We start from the raw sequence: 27,555 nt of genomic DNA on the forward strand, positions 1-27,555 counted from the left end.
AAAAGCCCTTGTGCCAGTTGGGCGACTCCATGCACTCTGCTGGGCCCCTAATAGTTTCTCTAATGCTGCTGTATGGTCAACCAAAAATAATAGACAATCAATCAGAGTGGTTGCATACAAATTATGAATATTGTGTGTTTGCTGGCGAGGAATGAATATGCAATGGAGAGGTCACGCTGTTTATGCGACTATACATAAAAGCCTCTAAAGTGCTACTTAGCCCTATCTAATGAAGAAAAGCCCCCACTCCCACTAAATGAATATGAACAATAAATATAAAAAATTATAAATGATAAGAATAAAAAGAAATGCATTTGTTATGAATAATGAATTGCGGCAAACCATGATTAACAAGATGAGACTATTGAGTTGGATTAGAGCTGTCTGAGTCACCAGCTACATAATAAACCAGCAATTTTACAAAAAGCCCTGTAGTAGTTTTAATAAAACACAGTATTTCAAGGCAGTGGCACCTTTAACACAGTGGCCAAGTTTATTCAGCCCGAGTTTATTAGATTCATGGTACTGAAGTGGAGTTCAGTACAAGAGATTGGAAGGCTGTCGGTAAAGATGCTTTAAATGACAAATCACTACAAGTGGGACAAATAATCAATATATTCTGAGATAAGCCCCACTGATATGTTTTTGTTGTGCTGCCACTGATTTCACAAGATGTACTCTGCTTTCTTCTCTTCCTTTAGAATTTCTGAAAAAACAAATCAAATAAAATGAACCCTCTTTCATAATGCATGGACAAAAGGATGCAGCATTGTGAATGCAGGAAATACATATAGTAATGTTCAAAATTCTTCAGTCAACCTTCATTTCCTTATGATTTGATAGAAAAATGGGAAATAGCTGCTGTGATTTATTGAAATACACGCAAACATAGATGTTAATACAGCATATAAGACAAAAACAGAGCTTGTACAATTGTAACGAGCTTGACAGTCAATATTTGGTGTGACCACATTTATTCTTCAACACAGCCTGAACTCTCTTAGGTATGCTTTCTTGTAATTTCTATAAGTAGTCTTCAGGAATAGTTAGTAGTAGTAGTACTTTTTTGCATTCATATTTGTCAATCCAGCCATCCAGTGGTCCAACACCACTGGTTGAAATGCAGCCCCAAACCAGTCTCCACCATGTTTTACAGATACCCGTAGATGCTTACTGTTGATCTCTTCTGTGCATATTGTTTAAACTGAAAACTTTAAATTTGGATTCGGCCTCCATAAGACTTGTTGCCACTGATTCTCAGACCAGTTCTTGTGTAATTTGTGTACCTCAGCCTTCTATCAGTTGCTTCTTGACACTCCCCTCCCAATGAGACAATTTCTGATGAGACTTTTTTGAAAGAGTAGGTGGATAAACTGAAGGGCCAGATGCATTTCTCAGGTCCCGAGTCAGGTCTAGGGCTGTGCGATATGACTAAAATCTCATATCCCAATATAAGACGTTTCTCATCCCGATAACGATACATCTCAAAATAGTGCATTTTTGTTCCTTCTCATCTGTAAACTCTCTCCATACGCTTTCACGTGATTCTTGTTTAGGTGGTTGAAGAGGTTTGTCGTGTTTGAACTTGTGGTGGGGATCAGTTTGTGGCATAATTTGCATAGTACAGTTTTCTGTCCATGTCAGACTTTTCAAAACCAAACCATGTCCATGCTGCAGAGGTAGGAATAAGGTCCTCGATTTTTTGTGACTGGTCCTTCTGTTTGGAGCTACCTGGTTCTGCCTCATCTTCACTGTCCATGCTGGTTTTCTCTGTGCCTGCATCCACGTGGTGACCATCTAAACGATGAAAAAATATTGCGATACCATGAAATAGGGCTGTGCGATATGACCCAAAATTCATATCTCGTTATTTTTTAGCTGCATGGCGATATAAGATATATATCTCGATTTTTTTTTTAAAGCCATAAGTTAAGAACAAAAAGAGAGTTCTTAGTCACACTGTGTCCCAGATGTCACACGGGCACTTTTATTTACATACAGCGTAGATGTACATGAAGAAATTACTCAAAAATAAATTATCAGCATTTATTAAATAATCATGGTCCATAAATAAAAGAAAACAATGTTGTTTTTGTGCATAACAAAAAGCTCACAATTGTGCAGTCAAAATGTAAACTAGAAGACGCTGAGCATAATAACAAAGAGACAGATTTCACAGCTGCACCACGTCTCTGAACAGGTGCCATTTGTGGTCCTTATACACACACAGTACGGTAATATTACGTTGAAGCACAGTACGTATCACTCCGCGAGGCTCCTCCCCGGTAGCCGTAATCCTCCGACAATCCATCAAGCGGTGCAGCTCCGTAGCTTAGCAAAGTCATATTAAAACATTTTTTGACAGATTGCTGAGCGCTGTGTACCACATAAAATCGGTTCGCGGTCAGTAAGCACAACCAGAATTCATACATATTGCGCACTGTCGATTTTTGAGAAAATGAAAGGATTTTAGGCCGTGCAGCCCTTCCGGGCTGCATGTCGTTAGCGCGGTTAGCTCGCTAACACGTTGACGCCGTCCAGCCCCACACATGGTAACTCGCTAACGGAGATTTTCCGCTTTCATCTTGTCATTGCCTGCAGGTGAAGCTATGGGGGAGGGGGAGTTGTGTTCAGTGAAGGAGAGGCGAGGCCGAGTAACGTTGCGTAGAGACAAAAGTGGACGAAAGAGAGGCAAACCTGCGGCTCCACAAGTATAATTATAACGTAACATAGACTATATCGATATAAACGATATTGTCACATCTTATATCTCGTATGAAAATATATCGATATTTTAAAAAAACTCGATATATCGCCCAGCCCTACCATGAAACAAACAATAGTGTATAATACGAAACGATAGATATTTTCATTTTGTCATCCGATATATTTCGTCATATCGCACAGCCCTAGTCAGGTCTAGTCAGGCTGCGATTTTCAGATACTATTCATCTGCTGTGCGTAGTTTTCAGGGTCACCACTTCTTCTTTTGTCTTTCACTGCTCCACTTTTCTCAAATGCACACCATAATGAGACATTATGATGTGCATATGGTTTTTAGCTAATAGCTTTTTGAGAATTACCTTGTTGGAGCAGAAATAGTCTTTTATGTCTGTGACACTGTGTTATCTTTGGCTTTTTTTTAAATAGATTTTTATCAAGTCAACTAAACAAATTGCCTTTTCGCAACATTTCTACTGGTAACAAAGTGGCTAAAGATACATTTAAAACTGTTTTTTTGCTAATGTGTCTGCTTTATGTAGACAAAACACTGATTCTTTTCTCCACTTAGGTGCCCTTTTTTGTACTTGAATGATTCATAGGTCAGTGTTGTGGCTCAAACAAAACGGTCAGTTACAAGGACTGAGCTGAAGTTAGTGAAAAAGCAGCCAGTGTCAAAAGAAATAACTTTGAAAAGACCTTCAGAAAGTCTTTAAAATTTTGGCTCATTGGAAGCAAAATATCAAACCTGCTTCCCAATATGTTCTTATAATCGATGTGTTTTTGTTTTCATAAGAAAAGACAACCACAGGGTTTCTTTTCATGTGTACACATAATCAGCATATCTGTAAAATTAAAGTAGCTGAATTCAAAGGTTGCTGTACTAGAGGTGTGGCAAAATAAACAACAACAGGCCAGGTGTGAATGCCCCTTCCTGATGATTCACAGCACTGCATAAAGAAACCTTTTTTTTAGCCTTTTCTCTGCTTTATACAGAGGGCTGCTGAGCACGCATGCTTGATTTTAGCTGTGCCTCGTGTCATTTATACAGCTGCACTCGCTCACACATGGGAGACACCAGTTTAACTACTGCTTTGAACTTCTGTCAACAGCACGGCTCACCCGGGCACCTTAGAATTATGCTAGAGGTTGTATTTAAGTGTTTGAGTGCCGCTGACGTGTGGTAGAAATGCAACCAGCGGAGAAATTTACAGAGTTTTTTCCTTTTTGCTTGTCATTCTGAGTAGAGCGACTTCAAAATAATTGCAAAGGATTTTTCTTTTGTCCCTGCATACATGAGATGATTTGAGACCTCCATATAAGTGTGATTTCCCCCCCCACAAAAGAACTAAATCAATGGCACATATTTTTAATTTGATACAATTTAATTAATAATTACATTATTACAGTTACGTTTTTTAGGTCAGAAGGTTCAATAAAATCTCAGGTTTCCCCCCAAAATGTGAACTTTCTAGCAATTATTTCATGGTTGAGGCTTTACAGGGCTAAATCAAAGCCAAACTAAAAGCACTTACATTTAAAAAAAGATATAGAGTTGAAGAGTGGAGTCAGATAGGTCCGTGTGCAACATACCATAAAACGTTGCAAAAAGATGTTTTCCCTTAGAGAAAGCCTTCATAGTCCTATCGAAAGGCATATTTTCAGCCTGCGTATCGTGCCTGCGCCACATATGTCTAAAGAATGCCATGTCACCTTGAAATCCAAAATTGTCTTAATGTGAAAAATTCTTCTTTCAAAGACTATTTTATGATGATGTTTATACATTAGAGCAGCCCATTACCAGGGGGGAGGGAGGGTATGGCATTTTGCGTAGTAATGTGTAAAACTATAAGAAGCTTCTCTGTATAACTGAAGGAGTGCTATTAGTAAAGATTTAATCGTTCTGACTATATTAATGAGGGCGGTTTTGTAGATGACTGTATCTGCATACAAAATGCATCTCATTTCATCTGAAATTGTAATTTTTTACTGAAATTTTTTTTGAATGCAGTGCCTCATTTCTTCAGACATAATGCTGTAAATGACTTTAAAGCACCAAACTCTGGAGACAAAGCCCCTCTGTGCCTCTGGCTGAGGGACTGTCATTATTGCTTCCTTATTCAGGAGTGAAGCTATTTCCTCCTCCACTGCCAGTCTCTGTGGTGTCGAGGGAAGAGCGGCACGTGGAATGCTGTCGAAAAAGGTGGAAGCTTTGTGGCAGAGTTGTAATGCGTAGCACTCGCACAACGTGCTCGTGGAAGGGGGATGCTGCAGATACGCACCCCTCTCTGATGCTGCGAGCGCTGCTTCTTCTGTCTGTGGTGGAGAAACCTGAAACCTGAACTCTAGTGTAAAATAACCTGAGTCTGATATGGTGAAAGGCTCTGCCATCGTTGGTATATTATGATTGTTTTTATTCTCTCTTGTTCCTTGTTCATTAGACTATGTACACACAGAGCCTGCAGGTCACTCACCATTACCTGTGTGCTTGGTAGTTAAAAAACAAATTAAAAAAATGTATCAAAAAACCTTTAAATTTGCAGTGTTATATCGGACGACCTTCTCTTTGAGATTAGTCACAGAAAGTAACAGTCCAGTGGGGGGTTTTTTTTGTATCACATAGCAAAAAGAGGCCTTTCTTTACACTAAACATCCATTTGCACAAATCACCAGTTTGTTGCTGAAACAATGTTAAAGTAGTATCTAGACTCACACGGGCTAACTGTGGTTGTTGAGTTGTCATTGGTTTACTTGTTTGGACTGGACCCCTTTTAGGTTATTTAGAAGTTAAGTAAGAGCCTTACTTAACTGACGACTGATTGATTGATTGATTGATTGATTGGTTGATTGTCTCTAGGAAGATATTTGGATGTTAAGTTGATCTGATCCCTTGTGCATCTGAGCCAGTTGATTATCATTGCAGTGTAATTATTGTCTCCACCCCTTTCTTAAGATGTTTTTCCCTTTGCTTTTATGCCTTTCGTTTTCAGTTTTTATGGGCGAGGCGTCCACCGTCTGCCTGTTCCTGTCACTTTACCTCCTGGGTAAAGTTAAGATGTTGGTGAAACTTGCACACAATGATCAACTAATTAGCCTTTATTAATCAAGGTTGCATTTGTTGCTTCACAGGAATCACTGCTCCCCTACAGGATTGGTCAGATTTTAGTGAAACGAGATAAGTTTGTTGTGGACATTGCTGTTTGCCAGCCTCCTTGACTTCTCGCTGGATTTTAGTTCTTATTGGTGGGCGCAATAGAGCCAAAAGACAACAAAACCTGTAACTCTGTGTTTGCACTTTGCACATTACAATAACCTCTAAATTGTGATGAGTCATGAACAGAAAGAGCTACTATGTTACTGACGTTCTGTTTTTTTTTTTTGTGTGTGTTTTGTTTTCATGTATTTCCAGCTTCCACTGCACAAAAATGATCGGTTCCTTTAATTTTCTCTGTTTTACATGTTTTTTTTTCTGTATAGCTTTAGCTAATCCGCTCTAAGTTTTCCAGTAGGAATGATGTCACTCAGATACATAGCAACGCATAATAACAGAGGGTTTATCTTTTAGCTTACAGAGAAGGGGTTGAGTAGGAGCCACTCGCACTGCCTGATGTGAAGAAACGCATGTGCTCACAAGCATACACTGAATGAGAATAATGTGTGTTTGTGTGTGCGTGTGTGTTTTCCTGGCAGACAGTAAAGGACAAATGCATGTATCATACCTAACAGGGTAGGTGGAGGGAGGGGGTGTACTCTTGTTCCTGTGAATAAAAGAGAGCAATCCATTGATGTGTGAAAGAGAATCTGCAATTTGTCCTCGTTCACCATTCCTACCTAAGATATCAAATACACACGCAAACACACACATAGGCTGATATGCACAAATATAGCCCCATAGAAATGAAGAGTGCCCCAAAATGCACCAGCATGCCCTGAGAATAGAATAGCACTCCAATATGCTCGTCCCATTTGTCTCAATCGGCCGGCTGTCTGAGCGGTCAGTCTTGGGACCTGAATGGGAATACAGAATAGAGTGCAGCTTTTTACACTTACTCAGCCTCACTGTACTCAGTATCTTTCTGACCTCTGTGGCCTTGCTACATGGAGCAGATACAACGCATCATTCACTTCAAATCGACAACATGCTTTTGCAATTTTCATCCACGCTACCAAACAACCTAACCTCTGATCATATCTGCACAAAGTAGATCGACCCAGAACTACTGAATTCATCTCGCGTTAAATGGGTTCAGTGCTTCTCTGAGCCTTTAAGGTCTAAAACTCATATTTTAGGCCAGTAAATGAGTCAGATTTTTAACCATCATAGGCCAAATATACAGATACTGCAGTTTTGGTCAGTTTAGTTCCACTCAATTTACTTAGATTTTTTTTTTCTTTTTATTCAGATCACTTTCATGAGGTTTCACATTTGGGAAACACGCAGTATGAAACAGTCAGCTGCACTTGTAATGTTAAACTAATTAATTAACTCTTTGATACAGCGTTTAATAATACTACTAGAAATCATAACAGTAAGATAACAGACATGATCCACTTTTTATCACCTTCCCTCAGATTATCCTGTATTCATTGCGGGCGCTGACCGGCTCAGTACAAAGCATCTCGTGCCGGCTATTATCGACCCATTAATTGGAAAGGGGCCCATTGTAGTGAAAGGGTTGGGCAGTACAGACAGGCAGGAAGAGATGGAGCCTTAAGATCAGCCTGGAATAGTTGGCAGGAAACAGGGTCCTATGAAGTGGCTTAATGTGCTTTTTATTGGCTCGTGCGGGGTGGAGCATGTAATTTAGGTGTGAAATGTCTCTTTTCCCTTTTTGATAACAAACCAAACAAAATACCATCGTATTTACCGTGCAATGGGGATGTGCATTTCCATTCATCGTGCTAATCAAAGCAAATTTAATGCTAATGTACAACAGACCGTTGACATTTCAAGGTTTTTTGGTCCATGTGGATGACAAAAAATAACTTTTTGAGTCTGTTGTAATAATGAAAAAGTAAAAGTTCTGTTCACAAGGATATTATTTGTTTTGTGTGCACAGGTGTGGAAAATAAATTAAACCATATAACCGGCAGGAAAACTATTTTCTGTTAATGTCCTTTCCTCCTGCTCAGTGCTAACATAGCTGAGTTGATTGAAAAATATGCCCAAGGTTGATACCCTGGTCATAAAAGTACAGAAGGGGCACATCAATATAAAAACTCCCAACTCTCTTTTCCAAAAAAAAGAAAAAAAAAAACGCAGGCTGTTATCATTTCAATGCCAAACGATTTCATTCATTCTTCTCCTTACTTCGTGGTCAGATTCCAGTCTTTGATATATTCTGTGGGTGTTTTCTTTTAGTATTGGTTGAAGGCTGAGGCAGAATAAAGTGTTTAGGTAGAGATAAAGGTGCTGGCGAAAGCATGGAAGGTCAAAGAACTGAGGTGGCCCGCCTGACCTTCACACACCCTTTTTCATACCGAGCCACCGCTGCGCACGGATGACATTGAAATACTCTATCGACTGTGAGTCAAGCTGTGCATGTGAAAAACTCTGGCACAAGTAGACATTACTCACTAAACATGACATTTAACCGCCACGAATTCAAGACACAGAGAGTTGTGCACAACACAGGGTAATTATTTGTGTTGCTGTGATGAATACTGCTACAACACTATGAAAGCTATATCTCTCAAAGACATTTGTTTCCGCCATTCCTCCCTACCTGAGCATGACTTGGTTTATATCCTCGCAATAATTTCGCCTAAATATAAGCATATAACTTTCCCTCTCCCTGTGTTTTTGCTGAGAAGTCTATATATCTTGCAAGTTTTTTTCATTTTTTGTAACTTTAGCTATTTCTGGAAATTCTGAAGATTTTCCTTTAACATGATCAAAACCACGACACTGATCTACCCTGTAAAACTTCAAGTCATACGGTGCTTTATCCTGTTTATGCAGTAGGGCTTCTACCAGTATTTCATTATACTGCTATGCTTTATCACAGACGTCATTCTGTTTCTTTGCATCCATGTGCATGTGTTTTAGTTTCCTATCGATTCACGTTAGTAGAAGGCCCCTGTGTGCGATCGGGTTACCCATATGAAATAAAGCACCACAGGGTCCAGCACATGCAAGATGCGCTTCCTCACAAACAATTTATTTTTGTGCACAAAAATAGAAAGGACAAAAAAAAGTGCAGGATATTCTTAGAGTGTCAGCAGATTCCCGTGGAGATGTTGTTAAAGGAACAAGGAGCAAATAGCATTTTAAATTCTGCACAAACAGTCCGACTAGGACTCCAGAACCGTATCGGCAATGTTCTCTATTTTCATCGAGACTGTTGTCCTAGCGCTCATTGATTATATGATGTCTGCCAGATTTGATGTTCAGCTCTGTGGTTTACTCTCAAATGGCTAATTAGCCTGCCTTATGTGGTTAATGAAATGCTCAAATCTTGGCCATGTAGGGCTCCCTTTTTTTAATTTTATAGCTTTTATCACCCCTAATCTGTCCTCTGCCTTATTTTTTTATGCATAATTAATCATATGTCACTAGGAATTCTTGTTTCGCAGCAGGACTCATTTCTTTCGTGCTTACAACATACTTTTGTCTCTCTCTCTTCTCAACAGACGGACAATTTCCCCACGGAGCCTAATTATATGGGTAGCAGACAACAGTTTGTTCAAAGGTAAGGGTTGAGATCTGTGGCCTTGACTAGACATCAGACCCTTGTTTGTTCGTTTTTTTCAGCTTTATTTTATTCCCCACAAACTACTTTAACATTAACTGCGCTGACAATGAACTGTAGTGAGTAATAAAAGGAAGAAGACGGTCGTGTACATTAAATTAGCTTGAAAGTCGGTCACTAAAAATATTCTGTGTTACTAGAACATTATCACACACAGGATTGGACTCAAAGCAGACAGCAAAGCTTGTGCAGTATTTTTAGAAGCATTTTATTACATCCTAAATCCTTAAATCATTATAATAATGTTCCTTGCTTGGCATTCAAGAATGGTGTCTCTAAACTTCCTTGGAGGGTTAAAAAACACCCACTAAGAAATCCTCCACCACACTCAGCACTCACAGTCCTTTTTTTTTATTTGTTTGTTTGTGTAGTAGTTCAACATTCAAAGACCCTGAGCGAGCAAGCCTCAGAGACAGCGGTCATGGTGACAGCGACCAGGCTGACAGTGACCAGGACACCAACAAAGGCTCCTGCTGTGATATGTCTGCAAAAGAAGCCCTCAAGCTGAAGGCTGCAGGCGTGAAACCACCACCCCTGGAGGAAGGTGAGCCCTTACCGGAAAAAAATGTGATTACACGAGAAATAAAGGAGCGTCGTGCAGGCCAACACACTTGAATAAGGGAAAAAGAAAAAAAGGACTCAATTCGTTTTCTGTGCTCAGCTCAAGTTATTTGTATTAATGGTTGAGCTTTTGACTTGCCTGAGCGCTCCCAATCTGAACTTATACTTGGCTACTTTATTTCCCCTACTTTGTTCTCTGCACTTTTCACATTTAAAGTGCATGGGGGTGTGCGGTTGTATCGGAGGGTGTGAGCGAGTGTGCATTCTATACACGTCCTCAGTTTATCAAAGCAGACAAGCCCATTATGTTTTTATAAGCCCAACTACTTCAGCTTCTCCATTTAGTCCCCTTCCTCGAGCACCCATCTCTGAAACTTTGATAATGTAACATGGAAAATGACTTAGTGAGCGGCAGGCGATGTAGCTTTGTACTGCGGTGATTAAATATGAATAATTATTCTAAGCGCTGCGGGTCGGGCAGATTACACATGACATGTGTAGAACAATAACTCCCCAGATATGAGTTGTTGGGGTCCCTCGCACCCCAGCGACCTCACATGATTCGTGCAGGGTCAGGGGAAGGAAGCAGGAAGTCAAGATCACACACGGGTGTGGTGTAAGGTGATAGGGCGGGAAGGTGAAATTCTCCCTGTGGTTTCAGCCAGTCGTGTACATCGGCGTGCATCATTACCTGCTAGGAAAAACACAGATTCCCACAGAGATACAGATTTCCCAAGTCTGGCTGACAGGATGCGGCAGTACAGTCCTGTATCCTGAACATGGATTCTCAATAATGACGCTATTAATCCAGGGAACAGACGGGCTGTTTTTACTTCTTGCGGAAGGACAATGACAATTTGTGCAACACTCTGTGCTGCAATATGCATGTCTCACTGGATAGCGTTTTTTTTTTTTCCTTTTCACTGGTTTTTAGAATGGGAAAAAAAGCCCACACATGTTGGCAAGAGAAATTGGACAATTAAAAAGCTCCATATGTTTCTCATTTTGAAAATGTTCTCATTTAATTGTCCAAGAGGGAGTAAATGGATCGCATTTCTACACACAAGACACATGACAAAGGGAGACGAGAGAGTTTGGGGCATTAGTCGGCGTGCAAAAGCTGTTGCTGGTGGTGTCGGACGAATGTGTGCTGACCCCGTCGGCCTTTGCGCCAGCTGCGACCCGTCCTTCCGCCCTTCCTGCGTGTTGCTTCGATCAGGAATGTCTTGTTCTCGTACAAAAGATCGCATCAATACGCACATATACGCGCGAAGGCCAGCGGTGCTGGAAGCTCAGTGAAGGGCTATAAACTGCCTGTTCTCGCTCACTTTATTCTCACCCTCTGCTCTGTTTTCAGCCCCGCTCCATGACTTTCGTTACACTTCTCTACCGCTCCTTGTTTGGGGAAATCGATTGATGTGAGATTAGACAGTTAACTGGCTGCAGCTGGCTGTGTTTTGCCAATAACATGCAGGCTTAGCTAGGCCTGTGGGGGAGGGCTGGAGCAGGAGGCCAAACCCTGGTGCTGGAGTGGTAGTGAGAAGTGAGGTGTGGTACACATCGCTCTGGCGGTGTTCCAGCTTGTCTTTATTAACTTGCAAAAATACCAGTTGAATGCTGAAAGGCCTCGCTGTGAGTTAAACCACACCTAAATATTACACGATGCAGTCATGGTCAGTCACTCTTAGTGCTACTGTTGTCTTTATTGGTACTGAATCATTTTATGCCTAATTGATGAGACTTTCTTTTAAAAAAATAACCAAAAATCAAAGAATAAATGCAATAGAGGAAACTCAAACGTGAACTATTAAAAGGGAATATGATGTGGCCACAGTCAGGTTCTGCCTAATATTTAAATAAAACTCTGTGTGTGTGTGTGTGTGTGTGTGTGTGTGTGTGTGTGTGTGTGTGTGTGTGTGTGTGTGTGTGTTTGTGTGTGTGTGTGTGCGCGCGCGCACTCTCGTGCTCCACATGGAAGGACGCAGGTCTGTCTATTATCAGATGGGAGAAAAAAAGGAGAAAGAAAAGGGAGATTGTCATTGGTCACTGTCTCTGGGGTCGTATTCCTGCAGGCTTATTTTCTTCAGATCTCAGCACTTAGCATCTCCTTCATAGGTCTCTCTCTCTCCCTCTCTGCCCCCCTCCTCTCCTTCCCTCGTTCATCCCATCTTAAGTCCTCTGTTTCCCTCTAAGCGTAGCCCTCCCAATTACTCTCTGTAGCTCTCTCTGCTTTCCTGCCAGAACACTGCGGCCTCATTCACTGGCTCCGTATAAACAGAACTACAAGTGCACAAAGCATGTAGTTCAAGTCCCAATCAATTCCCAACCCTGTTTTAGTCATAGCCCCTATACTTGCTAGGTTGTAGCCTACAGCGTATCTACAACTGTGTCTTTGTTTTTTATTTTAATTTCTATTTTTAACATTCTCGTTGGCTTTTTTCCTCCTTTCTCCTCTTTTTCAGTAACTGCCACGAGTAACATACATTAACCTCGTACCGTCCGTGCAATCCATCGCCTCCTCTGATGCCCAGTGTTCAGCAGTATCCTGCTAGACAACATCATCTGGACATCTTCGCACCACAGATCACTCTCAAATTGATTAATTAGCTCCGCAAAAGTGGTAGCAATGTATTAATTAAGCTTATATTGAGCTTATAATTAAGCGTATATCAAATGCATTTTTTTGCCAGTTTTAAACGCCGATTAATTGATGCTCCAGCGTGCCTGCTGCAGCAGACATTAATGTGGGCTTGTCTGGCTCTAGCGGAGTGGCTGGCAGCACATCGCTCGCCTCTGTGGAGATGACTGCCACAGTCGCTATCACGAACAGACAGGCGGCAGTGGTGTTGGGAGATGTTACCCACTGATATAGCTGTCCGAGCAAATGGAGAAAGAGAGAGAGAGAGAGCTGATGATTGAGGAAGAGCAGAAAGAATAGAAGGGGCCGGATGCTGTTTAACTGTACCAGCTGACCTATCCTAATTAGCTGCGACTGGATTATGATAATCAAAACGCCTCTTGCCTTGTTTTAAAGAGAGATACTCGAGTGTGACAGAAGAGGAGGGGGTGGGGGGCAGGGGGAGGATATGATACTACAAGGACAGTGTGGGTACAGTGAGGGAAGACAGCGAGAGACGTGTTTCTGTGACGGCATGGTAGAAAGTGATGAAATGTACTTTCCTCTGTTATTTGTTGAGGGGTGATAAAAAATCCCCACCCCCACAGCATCCCACAGCTCGTGAATGTCTCAGAATAAGGGGAAATGTCAGACTTTTGTCAATTTTTCGCACGCACACAAACTCCTGGCACAAATATGACTAAACAGTGATGTAAGTGCACGCACAGATCTGCTACATAAATAAATGATGATGCCGTATTTAGCTCTTTGTTTCCAAGATGGTTGTCTTCTCTGTAGGTGTTCAGCAATTTATGGTGATGAGAAGAGAGTGAGTCCTGGGAGCTGGGAGGCGAACAGTTTATATGTATAAATATATATATAATGGGTACATTTTATGAAATTGGATTGCCTCCCTGGTGGATTTTAAACATTTTCCTTGCCTAAAAAGTTGGTAAGGGATCAAGAACGTTACAATTAGAACCCAAGAAATTTGAAGTTGGTCAGCATTGGCTTCAGATTGACTTCATCTTTATTGTCAGTACTCATACTATGTCTTGGTCAAGGTATTTGCTGCTACAGTGGCTTAGTAGGTGGCTAAATGAATGAATGAATGAATGAATGAATGAATGCTTTATTGGCCATATGCAGGTTGCCCCACAGAGGAATAGGACCCCCCCCCCGACTTACACACACAACAACAAGACAACACAAGGGAATACAGCTATTCAAATAGACAGTTGAATAGCTAAAAACATACTCTGTTATGTTATGTGAACATAATGTGCATAATGTGGGGAATATCTGCAATTTCAGTATAAAAGTATATAATGAATTCCTTACTTTTATACGTATAGGATATCATAGAGTCCTCACTATGGCCTTGCAACACTTTGGAGATAAAAAATAAAAGAGGGCATGACTTTACATTTTTACATCCGAAACAATCAGGAGGAAATTAAGTCTTTTAAAAGTTATGTTGTTGAATAATAAGCTTTCTCTTCCATTGCACACTGGAAACAAACTAACTATTCAGACTTCAATCCATCTTAAATATTCACCCATCTTCCCCCCGTGGCAGCCTTAATCTTAAGACTCCTGCGTTACTGTATTTTTTCAAAGGGTCTTGATTCCCCACAATTTCCTTCTTTTTTTTTCCTTTTTATTCGGAGCAATTAATTTTGAATCGCGAGTGAACCTTTTGATAAAAGAAAATGCAATTCCAAGATTAATTGACTGGTCAGAAGTCTGATCAGATGCCCTTTTCACACTTGTAGCCATGGCAACCTCTATCCTTCTCACTCTGGCCTTCAATAAACCTTTATCTGACTTGTGGAAAAGGCCGTTCCATTCAGCATCATTCATATTTCATGGACAGATAAATGCAGACACGTTTTTCATAGGGTGGGTAGATGTGTATTACATCTCTAATTTGAATCCTTCTGAAATTGTATTCAGAATGCAGCTCAGTAAGTACACTGTCTGTTCGCTATGTGCACGTACATTATTGATACAAATAGTGAATTTTGGCCAGTAAACGGTGCCTATTGTGCTTACAGTTTTTTTCAATCGCTAACAAGCGCCTACCCATACTTCAGATACTTTTCTAAACTCTTAACACAGGCTCACACCTACAAAACACAATTGGCCAAATGGATAATTTCCTTCTCAAAAATACATTTTGTTAAATATATACTAACTCTTCATTTCAAAACAGAACACATCTTTCTCTGCACACACTAACTGTACAAAAACACTATGAATCTGACTCAAAATGAAATTAGTCTGTCAAAGAATAACACTTGTTTTCACTTCACAAGGTACATGCAGTCAATCATAGTACACCAGGTTTCAAAATACTGGCTATTATTGACATTACAAAAACTGCATAGACTTTTATGTTTCAGTTTTACAGGTATTTGCATGCGAAACATGCAATCCACCATTTTGACACCAGAAATGTCTTGGTTGGTAACTGTATGTCCACATGTACAGTAATGTTCACATTCAAAAGCATTCCAGTAAAAAGCAAACAAGTTTTTGTTTCTTTACTGTTTACTACAGGAGGTACAGTAGAAACACGGTATGATAGGACAGAGAAAGTTTTACAGTATTGCTTACAGTGAACAAAATATCCATGAAACACACAAGAGCATTCTGAACAAAAAAAACAACAGCAAAAAGCCAAGATAAAAAGGGGGGGAGGGGGGCTAAAAAAAAGGCAAAAAATTTGCATCTAATCTCTGCGATCTTCAGGGTTAGGCCACATGTTTTCATCAACATCACATCTGATGTTATCCAAGTCGATGCACCTGGGATAAAACCGCCTGGTATGTCGGATCCACCCTTGGCAATCGTCAACTGTGATGTCCCTGGAGCCAGCATCCATGGCTTCAAGGAGGGACATCTGGTCATGTGGCTGATGGTCATAAACCTTCCACCGCCATGCAGAAAAGAACTCCTCTGGAGTTGAGGAAAGGTGAATAGGGTGGAAGGAAGAGACTTACCAGTCTTGGGTGGACTTCAAACCATGTTGTTATTGCTTGCGAGTGATGGAAAGCCACATTGTCCCAGGTAATTACAAAGGTCCTCATGTTTTCACCCTCCTGACCTTGCTCTGGAACCAGGCGCTGGTGGAGATCATTGAGAAAGGCAAGCAAGCGCTCTGTATTATAGGGTCCAACCTGACATCTGTGAAGGAGTAATCCTGCATTTGCAATTGCTGCACACATGGTAATGTTTGCCCCTCTCTGTCCTGGCACATCAACTGTGGCCCTTTTTCCAATTACATTTCGTCCACGTCGACGCCTTTTGGCCAGATTGAATCCTGCCTCATCGATGTATATGAATTCATGAGGGGCCTGGTTGGCCTCCAATTCCATAACTCTCTGAAACAAAGTTTATGTAAGTCATGTTATTACTGTATACCATACTGTACTGTAACCTAGTATTGTGTAGGTTACCTACTTGCAAAGTGCAAAGCTTATAGAACTGGACATTGGATTGAATATACACTATACCTGGACATATTGTCGTCGTAGCTCCTTGACCCTCTCACTGTTCCTCTCAAAGGGAACAGTGTAGAGCTGCTTCATCCGCACTCTGTGTTTGGACAATGTCCGCGTAATGGTTGTGAGGCTGATTCTATCGATATTGTCAAATATCTCATGGTCCGCCACAATTCTAGTTTGAATTTCACGCAGTTTTATTGAATTATTTGCAGTAACCATTTCTACAATGGCAAGCTCCTGATCATTACTGAGGAGCTTTCCTCTTCCCCCAGAGGGTGGAAGACGTTGCATTCTTTAGAAAGACAGACAATTCAACATATGCATTACTGTATGACCATATTGACATGTCAAGTGAGAATAGAAACAATCCATGTAAAATGCAATACTTACCTGTTGGTTTGTTGAAAGATGCGTATAATGGAGGCAACCGTTGACCGCCTCAAATTGGGCTGCACTCTTTCACCAGCCTCTCTTAGTGAAAGACCATGGTTGATTACATGGTCAATGATAGTGGCATGAATTTCATCACTGACTACTGTTCTTGCAGCCCTTGGAATGCCACCACCACGCATTCTTACACCTATACCTTGCCCTCTCCTTGGGCCTTCTCTTCTCCCTGGGCCCCTTGCTCTTACTCTTCCTCGACCAGACATTACAGTGTTTGTCTTTTTTTTGTTTCCAAAAACATCACTCCTCAAGGTCTTGCCTTATAAACCCCACTGAGTCTAAGCCAGAATGGAAGAAGCTGTGGTTGGCCCAATTTACCCAACATAAATCAGCTGTGTGTCAATTATTCAATTGTTTGTTTATTATCAGCTGAGATATGTTTTTGATATTGATATTGTTTTTGTACTGATATCATTGCAGAAGCAGAGGTTTTTATACTGTATCTAAGGTTTGGAATATTGTTTTTGCTATTGTGGGATGCTGTGTGTTAACATTCGTAGATACTACAAAAACAGTCCATAATTTTGTTGGGAGGTATAGCTTGTCTGTTAAGAAAATGTAAGCATTGTGGAAATGTGTTCACTGACTGCATATTGGGTGAACACGACATGAAATGTGTGAATGGTATGGCCACAACAGACCGATGCTGTGCTAATTGTGTTTAGAGTTTTGCAAATGTGACAACTGTTTGGACAAACGCTTGTTAGCGACTGAAAAAAACTGTAATCATGATCACAGTGTTTATGTCATTTGAAGATATTCATATTTAGCCTTTTTTGTGGCCAACTAATTCTACAAGGAACAAAAACACTGCACACACATATTACTGAGATATCATTGTTTTCTTGGTTGTATTTGTTAGCGCAAAGTTTTATTATAAATAGTTATGGTGAATTACGGTTTGTCACAGTCTGATGGATGAGTTCATGCCACTCTTTTTTTAAATAATAATTCTTTTGTGGGTTTCCTTTTAGGGATGAATTGTTGCTTAGAATAAAAGTAAAGTTTTCAGTCAAAGTGAGTGAAAGACGGAGCAATCAGAAAGAAAAAAAAGTCATAAAAAAAAGTCAAACTGCTGAAAGACAAGCTGCTTGAAGATGCATCCTTCTCCTTGAAACATTTCCGCTGGGCATTGAATCCAAATTGGAGTCTTGATGAAATTACGGCACAGCCAGAACGTGACTCCGATTTATCGGATGAAACTAAAAAGCAACAGCGACGAAGGAGCTGAAAAATGATGACTCAGTATCAGAAAACGTGGTTAATGGTTCACATTCCTATTACTAGATCCTCCATACCTGTGATAGTTCTACACAGTGTAGCCTGCACCTAACTTAACCCCTGCCCAGTACTCTGTTTGTCCTGCATGAGCTGCTCATTAAAAGGTTTAACAGGCAAAGGCAAAAATGAATATTACAATTGGATATACTCACAAAGGGCAGCTGCAATCCTTCTGGCCTGTCAAATAGTGGGCTGCTTAGGTGTGAAGGGTTTGAGCTTTAGAACTCGCTGGTTTTCAAATCTGCTCTTAATATCACAGGCTTTAAGAAGCATGAAGAATACTCCTGAAGACTGATTTTGCATCATATTCTGTATTTCAATGTATGTTTGCACATATATGTGTTTCAGTAAATGAAAATGGAAACGCATATATATATATATATATATATATATATAGATATATATATATATATATATATATAGATATATATATATAGATATATATATATATATATATATATATATATATATATATATATAGATAGATAGATAGATAGATAGATAGATAGATAGATAAAGCTAAACTTTAGTGTGCACCCTGAGAGAAGGGGCATTGTTAATATGTTATTCTTCACACGATGTTAAAGTCTTTTTTTCCTGCAGGTTAATGGACAAACATCTGCTGAGAGAGAGGCTTCGTCAGAGACTGTTGTAATTAGTCAGTTTGCAAACATTACTCCAAACAGGTAGCATATGGAGGAGTCATAGTTTCGTGTGATGCCGTCACATCTGTCTTTTTAAACATGATTAATTGAGGCCATCGAGGTATGTTTACACCCAGTGCTTTGTGTCTACACCAGCAGAGACATGCATGTGCATGGTTCTGATGAACTCTTGCAGCGTGAGCGTCTTTTTTATGCCTGTTGGCTCTTTTCGTGAGTAATCAGTAATTTAAAAAATAACAACAACAAAAAAACAAGCAGAGTTTTAGTTTCTCCTTATTAAGTATCTGTCCTGTCTTAGTATCAGACCACTAGAGAATCCATTTATAAGTGTGTAGCATGGCCTTGGGTAGTAGATTAGAAAATCGACCGTCATCTGAAAACAGCAGATGCTCGTGTTTCTTCTTACTGTTTGTGCAAGCCATTGAGAAGCGAGGATTTGTCTTTCATCTTCTCGTGCTCCTCGTCTTCTCAGCTTTCTGTGTCCTGTCCCTGACTGGGCTGATAGTCTGATTCATGGCAGCATCACCAACCACTTCCCTTGTGGGGAAAATGAGAACCATCAGCAATCTGGACTTCTCACTCAAAGTCAAATAAGATTTGTGAGTGTTTGTGTGCTCATACACATGTGCCAGATCCTGTGTTCACCCCGTTCTTAGAGGATGTGGCGGTATCGCACAGCAGTGAGGCGATTTGCAGCTAAGCTAGTGGAATCCTGTTGAAAGCCTAAAATCTTGTGGGGTGAAGGGAGGGGAAATATCACAGTCTTAGGATTTCTTCTCTCTCATTACGGGAGATTGAAAGGGATTATTCTATTTTCCTCAATACACAAAGTTTTATTAAATTCCACTGTTATGATTGCAGTTCACGAAGGGTAATGTCCGTTCTTGTGTCCTTCCTCTCGAGCTGCAGCTGATGAGCTTGGCTGCAGGAGTGCGAGTTCCACCTCTAAACCTGGGCCCGACTGCATGGCGCATCACCCCCTGATCCTCATCAGCTAGTGAAGCCTCTCTCAAGCACTGTGGCACCACAGTGTTGGAGAGGATTGATGAATATCTCAGACTCTTACCACTCGGGCCGTAAATCTCTGACATTATCCCTTTCCCCTGGTAGCCGCAATGAATAATTACGGCATGTTTATGGAAGCAGTGAGTAAAAATATGTCTTATTTCATTCTAAGCACCATTATAACCTCTCGACATAGCATGATTGGACTTCTGATCTTAAAAACTCTGCAGGAAAAAAAGAAAAGAAAAGAAAAACAACACAGGGAATGCGTTTCTCCCGCTGAACCTGAATGCTTACAGGTGCCCCGGCCCCTCTCTCCTCGCACCGCTGTGTAATGAGAACATGACAGGGCATTAATCCAAGTGTGTGCCCGCTCATAATACATCGAGAGGACACACAAAGCCGTTAAACACTGTGAGAATGTTACTGGAAGCTTGATGAAAAAAATGTAGGTGCCCTAAGTATAGGGATTAGAGTCATGGAGATTTAAACATAATCACACTTCAACCATATTGTTAGGGCTTCATCCACTGTCAGGCCAACTGCAAAACCTCAGGGACGATACCGAGTATTAAAACACTCTGTAACATTCAACTGTTAACCCAGAACTGCTTCTATCTTCTTTGTTTTGTATCAGACGCCACACCTGGCAGATGAATTTGTATGTGTTTGTTTTACTGCCTCATTTGAGCGTAATAGAGCTCAGAAAGCTGGGCTGGGCGGTTTGAATAGTTTGCATGTTTCATATTTACAGTTTATACACGCACACAGTCTTGCTTGCTGTAAACACACTAGTAGCTCATATCATCATCGTCGTGTTCATCATCCAGGGAGCGTAGGCTTTCATTCTGCAAACGTAACAAAAAAATAACTGCCACACGTGTTTGCGCTCTACACACCATCACTCACCCTGCGTGCGTGCACGAGAGAGAGAGACACAATCCAGTTATTTATCAGTTCCATCATCGTGACAGACGTGTCTCCTCTCCTAGTTGTTCTCGTTGTAATCACATGAACAACAACCTTGTAGATGTAGTGTCTGTACTGTAAATTAAATTAACATTGTGTGCCTGAGCCCCATGGCTGTGCAGCTCTTTTCTTTTTTCTTTTTTTTTTCCAGGCGATAACCTCTCCCTGGAAATTAAATTTGCGATTACAACAAACACAATTAGGGTATTATCTTTTCTAACTTTTGATTCAAAGATATTTTAAGATAGAAGATCTCGCACGCTAAATTCACGGGGTTCTGGGGTTTTTTCAGCTCCTGGGTGGCACGTGGAGTATTCGTTTAGCGAAAAACATCCGACAGGCTTAAACGGTTATTCGGAAGTGGTGTGTGTCTGTTAGATGCACAGACTGAAGGGCAGCAATAACTCCTGTCACCCTGGTTTGCAAAAGGCTGATTTAGTGGGTTTTAGAGCGGGCAGTGTATTACAGTCAGACCGTCCTTGTGGCTTTCTTTTTCTGCATTAAAAACAAAATCATCGATCATTGTGTGACACTGAATTGTGGGCTGCAAAATGATCATTTTTTCCCTCCACACCCCCAACTATCCAAAAGTTAAACAAAAGAACAGTTACGAGGCAAGTTTGTTGTCACAGCGCCACTCTTGGAGTATGTGCTGCAGAGCAGCAGCAGAATTGTTCCAGTATCTGCTCTCAGTGGGTGAAACATGTTGTCCAGCACAGCAGTAGGGAGGATACTACGGAGCAGATTATAATGATACAGAACATCGTCACTCCCTGGACCAGAGCCACTCCGCGGCCATCTGTCCTCTTTCCATGGACAGCCGGGCATTTGTGCTTTTGTGTGTGTGTGTGTGCGTGTGTGTGTGTTAGAGAGTTTCCGATGTAATTCTAGACATTAACCAAGCTCTTTTACATATGCTTTGATAGCCTCTGCTTCCCCCCTATCATTTTTCAGCCGTATACATGACCATTCTCATCTCTCTCTCTCTCTCAGCGCTCTCTCGCGTACACCTCTGGGTTTCCAGTTTTGAGGCACGCTAGGGTTTTACAAAGTAAAAATATCTAACTTGTACTGTTAATGAGCAAGGCGCTGCTTGTTTTGCTGCTCTTCAAATCATTATACATTAGATTCAAATGGAAATTAATTAACTGACTAATTGACGGTTGTCATTCTTTGCAGTGCTTACAGGCAAAAGATGAGTTTGTTAGTGGGGGAAAAACAGTCCTTGAAGGTTTACTGCTGTTGCAGATATCTGTTGCTATCTTGGCACTCAGAGCAGTGCTGGCCTCGGGAGTTTTTGCCTTTTTGTTTTTGTGGTAATTTATGACCTACTTCCACTTTGGAAACATTTTTACACCAGTGAAATATCCAGATTTGATTTGATTTATTTTTTATTTTTTGAGGCCAAAGTTAAATCTTTTATATGCCATCTTACAATAGCTTCCTTTAACTCTTTCCAAGTCAGCAAGCACCTGCAAAGAAGAAAAAAACAAACAAACAGTTATTTATGAAAGTAAATCTGACCTTACCTGTCATTAAAGAAAGCTCCTAGACTTCAGGAACATCCTGTATAACTAGTATTAACCCTACATGCTGTTACCTGCCAGCCGTTATGCTCTTAAATGCACTGCACACGAACTTAATGATAGGGCTTAATATAATTTCTACTGTGCTGTTCCTTTGCTATGGACAACACGAGGTGAAAGTAAAAACTCGCTCTCTGCAGCTGCGGCATGGCCAGGCAGTGAGTCGCAAACACCAAATGAAAAGCAGTTGTTTGCACGGAGATAATGATAATGTCCAGAGCTGTTATAAAAAAATACAGTTGAAGGCCTCAGCGGAGTACAGTGGAACCCCGACTTAAAAAAGTAATTTGTTCCCGAGGGTCTTTCGTAAGTCGAAAATTTTCGCAAGTCAAAGCACCCATCGCGCCTTTTGAGTGAACGATAGGCTATAAGCTAATTGCTGACTGCAACAACAGCGAAGCGCAAGTCACATGATTCGAAAGGTATTGTGGGCATTCTGGGCTCAGCCAATCAGAGCCAGCGGATTTCGTTACGCGGGCATTTTGCCGTAACACGTAGGGCTGTGCGATATGACCAAAATCTCATATCCCGATATAAGAATTCTATCGTCCCGATAACGATATAAATCACAAAAATTGAACATTTTCTGTAAATTCTGTGAATCTCGGGCAGCTCGACTTGAGTGAAGTGTTTCCAGCTGCGCGTCGTGTACCTGGAGTCGAGTTTTTTAACAGATGCATGAAACTATACATTTTTAGACATAAGTTGTAATGGCCGCCGTTTTCTTTGTATTTATTACACGGCGTGCTGCGGGGAAAAGCCTGTTCTAACGTTTGAGTCTAAGGTTTATTTTTTTAGCACCTGACGGCTTTTTTACTTCTCATCCGTAAACAATCTGCTCTTTCACGTGATTCAGTTTATTTTGAAAAGTCTCAACAGGATTTTGAGCTTTATTGTGAAAGGTTTACGTGGAATATAAACAAGCGGACACGCAAAGGTGTTACCGTTGCTGTTGCTAACGACAACGCATAAAAACAGGCGCTTGTCCGTCCGTAGTGTGGTTATATTACATATAAGAGAAAGAGAGAACTTTAAGAAATGAATATAGCCACTACAGTGACCATCAGAACGATGAAAAAATATTGCCGTAAACAGTTTATTTTGCGACACCACGAAACAAACGCTAAACGTAAAATGAAACGATAGATGTTTTTATATCGTCATCCGATATATATTGTTTTATCAAACAGCCCTAGTAACACGGGCAGAAATATTGCCGTTAAGTGCCTTCGTAACTTTAATTTTTTGTTAAATGGGGTATTTGTAAGTCGGGGTTCCACTGTATATGTGAGTAGAATATGATAGTGAGTGACAAAGTGAAGGTTATGTTTTTACTTTAAGTTAACATCTATCAGACTGCTTAAAAAGAATACTGATTTGATTAAACTCCCACCTCCAGCGAGCGTGATCGCTTTCAAATCACGAGAAGCTAAAGAGCCGAGAGGATAAAGGCTATAAAATTTGAGACACATTACAAAGGTCACAGGAAGTGACATGTGACAGTTCATGTTTTAGTTTTTACGATCATATAATTGTATTTACATGCTGTGTTTTTGCACTTTTTTTTTGTCTTCAGTAAAATACTAGAAATTGGAAGTTGTGCCTTTGACAGCAAGAGTTGCCTGTTCTGGGTACAGTTCGTATTTTTAATGGGCTGAGGATTATTCTATGCTTTACTTTAGCCCAACTTTATGCTATGGCTTTAAATGAAGCACATATAACATCTGCCTTCGTTACAGAGTGACTGACGGAAAGAACAGCTTTTACCTTTAAGCGGGGCCGTGTTACATATGTCAGATTCACACCTCTAGACAGTTCACACAAGTAGAGATGCCCGTTCTCTTGTCAGCTTTAACAATATCGTGGGAGGTAAAGCTATGGGTTGCAGAGATCTTTCTTTTTTTCCACATGACTTTGTTTCTGATCTCACCATCCTGCTATCTCTTAATGAATTCTTGTCTCATTTAAGGCAGAAGCTCCGGTGCTGGATTCGGAGACTGCAGATATTGGTGCATTTTTTTTTCTTCTGCAGTGATATCTGCTTTTACTGACAATAATAGTCTGAACACTGAATCCCTCGTTTCTAACAGGTGCATAGTTTATTTGAGGTTCCAGGTCTGAGTTGGTGTATGTTTTGCATGTTTCATGTCCTCTGAAACGTAAACATTACACCGGATATCTTTTCTTCTGAAAGTATTTAACTTAAAAAAACAGACCCGGCTTAAAGAGGGCATCTCAACATGATGTTATAATACCAGTGGTTTTGTGCGTGTGCGATTTAATTGGGTGGTCACAATCAGTTGACTAAAATGTTTTGTGAGATTTGGATGCCACAATGCTGTATAGTTGGACTTGTATTGTGCTCAGTTATACAATATTGAGTGAAGTACCAATATAAATTATAAAAACAACAAACGACAGATTGTTTGATCAATTCTGTGCAGTCGGCTACAAAGTGGGCGAATTACTCCGCTTTGATTATGTGAAAATTCCTGCAGTGAATTCTGCACATCTTCCTCTGAATCACTGAGATGCGAGTGCGAGTGCCCCTCTGTCTGGGCTATTTTCTTGGCTGATGTAAATGAATATCTGTGGTGCCCTGGGGCATTGTTTCCCCATGTTACACAGCATCAGGAACCAGGGAGATAAATGGGCTTGGCCTGTCCAAGGCATCGGGACTTCTTCTCTGCTCAACCATAACTAGTAATGTCCTTTCATCCTCTGCCTGCAGTGCTATAGATAATGGAGTATTTGAAGAAGAGGAAATGCTAAAACAAAGAGACGAGATGTGGTTTATGTGATGGCAGTGGATGGGATAATCAAAAATGTCAGAGGAGAAGCAAATGTGATATAATATAGAGAAATAGCAGTGGGGTTTGAATGCATGAAATATATATATAGACAAATATAAATGGATTAAAATATAGGAAATCTAAGAAACAGTTGCCGAAAAGGAAGGAAGAATATCTCAGGCAGTTGTAAATAATCAGAGGATGAGAAAATCTCATGGGTGGTTGGATGGAAAGATGGATGAAGAGGGGCGGGACAGCAGGCAGGCTCCATGGGAGATTGGCTTAAGTAGCATGGTGCCTGGCTCCCCTGCAGTCACTGAGCCTCAAGTTCAAATTCAAAAGAAAGAAAACCTGTCAAAGCAAACACATGCCCTTCTAACACACGCCTAAACCCAATCACATGCACACAAAATCAGGAAGTTCTTTGGTGTCACTGCAGCAGCATAAAAAGAAAGAGCCCTGATAAATGTGGGATGAACCATTTGTAACATAAATGTAACTTTGTGCTGTTTGCCCTAGTAGCCGCAAGAATTTCATCAAACATCTTTTTCACATGCTTGATGGCGCACTATAGCTTTCCCTTACCGAAGGAGATCGAGAGCATGTGTATATGTGTCTCTTTGCGAGCATGTGAGGATGGCGACTGGGAGTGTTTTTCTCCGATAACCTCAGTTTGTTACTTTTTGATCCTGCTAAATTAAGATAAGGGGCTTGGTTAATTAAACTGTCACATGGCAATACCTTGAGGAATTGCCAGGCCAACACAGATTTAATTGGGTGGCTGCAAATGTCCCCGCGTTGCCTCTCTTTTTCGCGAAGCAGCCCCACAGATGGGGAGAAACACCCTCATGGCTACTGGCAAAAGACTCACGAATGACAGACATGAACATTTTAATAAAGAGGGGTGGAGCCAACGAAAGGTTGATCTGATTACTAATGTGCTACTGTAAATGCTGTTCCCATAGCTTCCTGCTTTACAGGGTTAACGCTAGGTTAGACTTAACGGGACAGATTTTAATTGCTGCTTGAGTATGCGCGAGTGAGATTTGTGTAATTCTTCTGTACATTGCAGGCGTCTCCTAAGTGCATTAGCTGCAAGGGTCTCCAAAGCCCGGTGGACAATGTCAGCAAGCTTAAGATGCATCTGTAATCACCAGCAGCCAATTAACAAGCTGACCTCACCTTCCCACCTCAAACCACAACAAAGATCTATTATGGAGATTTGGAAGGCTTGCAGTGTAAACAACTAAGTGCGATGGATCTTCCTACAGTGCTTATGGGTGTTTGCATACATGTGCTTCATTGAAATTCAGAGCCACAGTGAGGTAGACGGATTGATGTTTTGCTGATGTGTAGGTTTTTCTGTAACAGGTTTAAAGAAAGCATTTGATCAAAGCACATATCCCCCAGATCCATTCAAGTTTTGCTTTTACTTTAGGGAGCTAAAAGTATTTACCAGAGTGTCCTATCACGCATAAACACTCAATGTTACTCATTTTAAAGGGAAGTGGCAGCAATTTGCGGACACACAATGAATGACGTTAATTGAAATGTTTTAATCTGATGCCGTTTTTAGAAAATCAGCACCGCTGAGATTAGTGTAGGCTCTTTAGCGGCGTTGTGGGGTTAGTGTTGCTGGAGGACATTTCCTTGATAGCGTAGCGCCCATTCAGTGGCGATGTTTTGAAAACAGTTGTCCATCTGCCCCTAGAGGTGATCAAAATCTGCCTTGATTAACAAGTGGGAAATCTCGGTAATGGTCCCTTGTGCTGACTCTCATCCCCTCCCAAGTGGGGATCAAAGAGGATGAAGTTTTGAGCCCAGGGATAATCTAGTTCCCTAGATTGTGATAATGCTGCTCGGGATGATCGTGTGGATCAGAGCGGGTTGGGGCGTGCTCGTGCCTGTGGGTTTTATGCTTGCATGTACTTGTGCGCCAATGTGTTGGTGCTTAAAAGAGAAGAGGCAGACAATAGCAGAGTGAGCCACTGGAATAGTACACATAGCCTGATGGAAAATAGGATGTTGCTGTATCTAGGCAACCACATCAGAATTCAAGACATATCAAACAACAGGTGATCGCCACCATCTTCCTTTTTAATTTTAGGCGGATTAATTGTGATCAGATATTAATTGATGGTTTGCAACAATGCAGCTGTTTACAAACAAATTGCAGTTTGACATATTTAGACAGGCAGACATACGTGGGTACTGCTCTTTGATACAGCACCTACAGATGAAGGTGAAGGACGTGTACTCATGAGACTACAAGGACGGTTATCATTTTTTCATTTATTCCACAAAGTTTCAATAGATGATGTGTTACTATGTGGATACAATTAATAATAATAATAATAATAATAATAATAATAATAATAATAATAATGGATACTTTATTGATCCCCATGGGGAAATTACTTGTTTTTCTCTGCATTTGACCCATTCACTCAGTGAAGCAGTGGGCAGCCCACTAAGCAGGCGCCCGGGGAGCAGTGTGTAGGGACGGTACCTTGCTCAGGGGTACCTCAGGGTAGCCGTTAAGTGGATTCGAACCGCCGACCTTCCGATCATGGGGCGACCACTTTACCTATCCTTTTCGAAGAAATTACCCCTTTAAAACATTTTTCACAAGTCTCTACAAGTCTCTGAC

General features: G+C 40.8%; 1 protein-coding gene across 1 annotated transcript in view; it reads left to right on the forward strand.

Annotated features, from left to right (window-relative positions):
* The window catches only part of pcdh17 (protocadherin 17), a 66,375-nt gene that overhangs the window by 18,245 nt on the left and 20,575 nt on the right, over positions 1-27,555 (forward strand). The window contains exons 2-3 of the mRNA XM_085356148.1: positions 9,355-9,413; positions 9,845-10,017. Coding sequence (XP_085212274.1) covers positions 9,355-9,413; positions 9,845-10,017 — 232 coding nt within the window. The remainder of the gene's footprint in view (positions 1-9,354; positions 9,414-9,844; positions 10,018-27,555) is intronic.

Source organism: Diplotaxodon limnothrissa, linkage group LG1 (genome assembly GCF_057381915.1).
Source record: "Diplotaxodon limnothrissa isolate DT_005_m linkage group LG1, D_limnothrissa_male_GT1.1, whole genome shotgun sequence".
Classification (NCBI taxonomy): Eukaryota; Metazoa; Chordata; class Actinopteri; order Cichliformes; family Cichlidae; genus Diplotaxodon; species Diplotaxodon limnothrissa.